This window comes from Triticum aestivum, chromosome 7A (genome assembly GCF_018294505.1).
Source record: "Triticum aestivum cultivar Chinese Spring chromosome 7A, IWGSC CS RefSeq v2.1, whole genome shotgun sequence".
NCBI classification, from domain to species: domain Eukaryota; kingdom Viridiplantae; phylum Streptophyta; class Magnoliopsida; order Poales; family Poaceae; genus Triticum; species Triticum aestivum.
The window spans coordinates 668,128,421-668,133,059 of record NC_057812.1 but is presented as its reverse complement, the minus strand read 5'-3'; the positions used below and the strand labels follow the sequence as shown (position 1 = coordinate 668,133,059).

Here is a 4,639-nt window from a genome sequence, read left to right as displayed (position 1 = left end):
TACATATTGAGTTGTTCCGTTATTTCAAAAAATGGACACCGAGCTGTTGGCATTTGGGCATGGGACTTCCATATTTCTGCTCCTAAAGAGGGGATCACAATATCTAGTATTATGGGCGACCCGTCCCTTTCTTCTTTCAGCAAATAAAGCACACACTAGTACGATAATCTTTCTAAAATCAAATTGATTGGCTTGGAATTTTTTCTCATACAAAAAATAAATAAATACATAACCTATATATCATCAACCCACCACTTCCATCTTATTACATAGCTACATTCTCAAGCTCTGTTGAAAAAGGCAGTGCCTAGGAGGCGCTTAGGCATGCCTAGGCGCTAGGCAATGGCCAAACGCCTCGCCTAGGGCATAAATGGAGGTCTAGGCAGGGCAAGCAAGGAATTGCCTACCCAAGCAAGAAATCATGCGACATACTACACTGATATGTCAAACGGGTTATATTTCAATGGCAGTAGATGGTAATTAACTTATTTATATGCCCAAAACTAATATCAACACCCATAAAATAATCAAAAATACACTACGAGTAAAATATATTACCGCCTAGGCCATGCCTAGGCCGCTTAGGCACCGCCTAGGCACTAGCCGAAGGCCAACCGCCTCGCTTACGCCTACCGCTTTTTTCAACCTTGTTCTCAAGAGCAGGGTACCACACCATGCAGTTCATCGATCGACCCATCAAAACATCTACCAATGTGAGCCCTAGGCACATGCACAAGCAAACAGGATGTGAGCACCTCTGCTTCGATGAGTACTTTGATCGTCACAATCCTCTAATTATTAGGCAAAACAGTTGAGAGCACAACACCTCATCGGCAGGCTCCTAAGCCACGTTGCCCTTCTGCAATGAAATGAATGGTAACTAGGCGTTGATAAAATATAACTGAATATAAGTATTATTTGCAAACTCATAAAGCGGACGCAGGGCATTTTTGATCATTAACAGAAGGCATTCCATACTGTATTATTTATTGACAGAGAAACCGACTAGTGAAATGCATTTTCAGTTAATTTGTTGCAAAACTGAAGCTAGAAGCCTCCCATAACTTTTTATTTTTCTCAACCAAAAAAGACTGTCCATGTAGGATTGTTGTTCTTCTGTTGTAAAAGATATTATAATCCTGAAGTGCATGTGCAACGATCAATCAATTTCTTTCTTGTGTTGTACTCCCTCCCTCACGTAATATAAAATGTTATTAGAACTAATGTATGGATACATTTGTTGTAATAACATGATATTGTAGGAGGTAGGGAGTAATTAGACTTCCTGAAACATGCAACGCTGCGTCATACGCAGAAAATGATATGCATTGTAGCTTATCCTGTGGAACCTCATACAGGTCATCTTCAACAGCTTTGACTGCCGTGAAGGAGAAGGGGCCTGGGTCATCCATCCCGGTTTGCTTCTCCAGCTTGTGCTGATTCCCGCCGGGGCCCAAGGTGAAGATGCCACTGTCATGGCTAGTCGGTTGACGCTCAAAAAAAAAAAAGCTAGTCGGTTTATGCGTCGTGACAGACTCGAAGCACTGATTGACAACGCCCACCGTCCAGCCCCCCGTGGTCGCCGTCTGTGTGGTGTGCAAATGACATTGGAAGGCCAATGCTACAAGTCTAGTATCATTGGACAAATGTTAGGTACGTCGTGTATGGCCCCCATACGAATTCCCGATGCATCCTATTCTTATCCTATAGACCACATTTTACTACTATTTTGACATCGTGCATCTTTGTCCTGGTCCTCACTCAAACAATGCCACTTTTGTGTCTCCTCATGGCCATTTGGATGGTATATATAGTTTCAGATGACTGAGTGGCTTGAGCTTCAGTGCTCTACCCACCATGACTAGAGCGGCATGTGCAAAAGAGCTGAGTTGATGGCATTTATGAACAGGACTTTCATATTTCCGCTCATGAAGAGGAGATCACAATGCTAGTATACTATGGGCACGTTCCCTTCTTCATTTCAGCAAATACGGCAGGCATTAGTACATTAATCTTCATAAATCAAATTGACCAGCTTGGGAGTTTTGCTCATACATAACATAAATGAATGAAAAGACATAACCTATATATAAGTCATCAATCCACTACTACCAGCTTGCATAGTTACATTCTCAAGGACGGGGAACCACATCGTGCAGTTCATCCATCGATCCATCAAAACATGTACCAATGTGAGCCCTAGGCGGCATTCAGTAGGCAAAGCAGTTGATGCCGCAACACCTCATCAGCAGGCTCCTCAGCCACGTCCTACCCTTCTGCAATGAAACAAGATAATTAGACATTGATAAAAAAATAAAGATTAGTGGTATTAGAAAACTCATAAAGCAGTGGAGCAAATTTCTAGTTGTTAACTGAAAATGCATTCCATACTACTACCACCGATCCAAAATAAGTGTCATGGTTTAACTTATTTTGGATCGGAGGGAGTACTATTTACTGGCAGAGAGACCGACTAGTGAATGAGTATTTTCAGTTAATTTGTTGCAAAACGGAAGGACACGGACGTTTGGTTCATGGGTGTATCTACATCCTATATGGAAAAAAATAGTAATTCAACAAAAAGTCAGAAAATTCTGAAAATATTTTTGAAATAAACTTGACCTACCATTGTACTTGTGAGAAAAAAATCCACAAAAAGAAAACCCCCCTTTGACTTCTTTTCAAAAAAGACAATTTTTTAGCTAAAATAGTGTGAAAGTGACCTAAAATCAAATAAATTTTGTCTTTTTTGCCTTGAAGTCAACTTTGTTTTTTTTTTCCCATGAAAATTTCTATAGTAGTGCGAAAGAAAGTCAAGTTTATTCTAAATAAAACTTCTACCTATTTTGACTTTCTCTTTAATTATTAAAAAAAACATGGTGTATATACAACCAGGTTCCGAAGTGTATTTCCCCAAAACTGAAGCCATAATCCCATTACTTCAGTTAAGGGCCGTGGTTTTATACTCTTTTCAGCAAAATAATGTCTATGTAGGATTGGAGTTCTTGTGTTGTGAAAGTTACAATCCTGAGGGGATATATAACAATCTATCATTTTATTGAAACAAATCAATTTCTTTCTTGTGTTGAAAACTTCCTGAAACATGGGATGCAACCATCATACAATGCAGAAAATTAATTGCATACCCGTAGAAGCTTGGCGCAGGGCATGTCCGGTGGGACCTCGTACAGGTCATCGTCAACAGCTTTGACCGCCGTGAAGAAGAAGGACTCCATTGCCACGTGGGGCCCTGAGTCATCCACCCAGGTTTGCCTCGCAATTTTGTGCTGCTTCCCCATGGCGACGACGCCATTGTCGTAACCAGTGAGCTCCTGCTTGAGTGATTTGTGTGCCACGCCTGGCTCGAAACACTGGTTGACGGCCGCCGTCCAGCCATCGCCGTCGCCGTTGCTGTGGTTGTTCCACTCTCCGAACGGTGGGACTCGCCTCCTGCGACCTGCCCTCGCCCTCTGCATGCACACGTACGTTGTCATCAAGCTAGATAGTAGTACCATAAAACCTGAAGATATATCGTGGGTACAGAGAAGATATGGGTCGCTGTGGTGTGCTTGGCAAGGAATGCAAGGTGGGGCCCGCACAAAAATTATAGCTCTGTGTATGAGTGGGTCCCTCCCATGTACTGGTGTGCACTGGTCACTGGACTGCTGACTGACTGACTGTTGACCCCGGCGGGGACATGGTTGACTAGAGAGCGTGCCGTGTGCTGCAAGCCTAACAGCCATCTTAGCTTCCAGAGCAAGGATTCTAGATTTGCCAGCCAGAACGTACATGAAATTTGGAGCTAGCTAAGACATGACTGCACGAAGTATGTGGATCGAGTGTATACATACCTTGCAGGGTTTGTGTACGGGCAACTGGGTGTGCATCGCAGACTCGAAGCGCTGGGAGAGCACAGACCAGTCGTCGCCGCCGCCGTAGTTCCATTGCCCGAACGCCGGTATCCCCCGGTAGCCCCTCGCATCCTGCGAAATACAGATACATCAGCTCCGCTCGGCCATGGCAAGTGAAACGAACGCAACGGCAAGCAACATGAGCATGATCAGCCCTTGATACGGAAGCCATGCATACCTCCATTGGCTTGGCTTGGATTGGTCAGCGATTGTGAGATGGAGCCCCCGGCGACAAGCTCGGCTTAGGCAAGGACACAAGGCAAGAGTGAGGAATCTCTGAGTGATAGAAGAGAGGTATTGACACAGGGAAGGACGGTGGCCGGTTCGGTAAATTTATATGGAAGAGGGTGTGGTGTGCTTAGGAAGGAAGACAACCGACTTTGAGAGTGGAAACTTGGGGCAGAGGGCAAGGCAAGGGCGCGCTAGCTGGCTCTGAACATACTATGCGTGTTCTGGTGGTGCTGTTCTCAAGCAATCTCGGGCGCTGTGTACAAGGGAGGAGGTAGAGGGAGCATGCAGCGGAGCAGTCCAATAAAAGGAGGCAATGGCATACTAGTAGGGGTGATCATGTGGGTCAACCGTACATAAATCCAGTGCTTGTACTAGAACCGAGTCTAGGAAAAAAAATCTAAAGAATGCAAAAGTTACGGGAAATAGTAGCTTCTGTCAAGAAAACAATTCTACTAGGAAATTATACACTTGCACTCATTCTTTGAGCTGCAATTCTT

At 44.1% G+C, this 4,639-nt stretch overlaps 1 protein-coding gene across 1 annotated transcript; it reads right to left on the bottom strand.

The window, feature by feature from the left end:
* Nucleotides 1–2,002: 2,002 nt before the first annotated feature.
* On the bottom strand, nucleotides 2,003–4,378 carry LOC123154475 (uncharacterized). Its single transcript, XM_044573201.1, has 4 exons — nucleotides 4,090–4,378; nucleotides 3,852–3,983; nucleotides 3,147–3,470; nucleotides 2,003–2,276 (listed from the first exon to the last, which is right to left on the bottom strand). Exons 1-4 carry the CDS (start codon nucleotides 4,093–4,095, stop codon nucleotides 2,211–2,213), a joined length of 528 nt encoding a protein of 175 aa, XP_044429136.1. The 5' UTR covers nucleotides 4,096–4,378; the 3' UTR covers nucleotides 2,003–2,210.
* Between the last annotated feature and the right edge of the window lie 261 nt (nucleotides 4,379–4,639).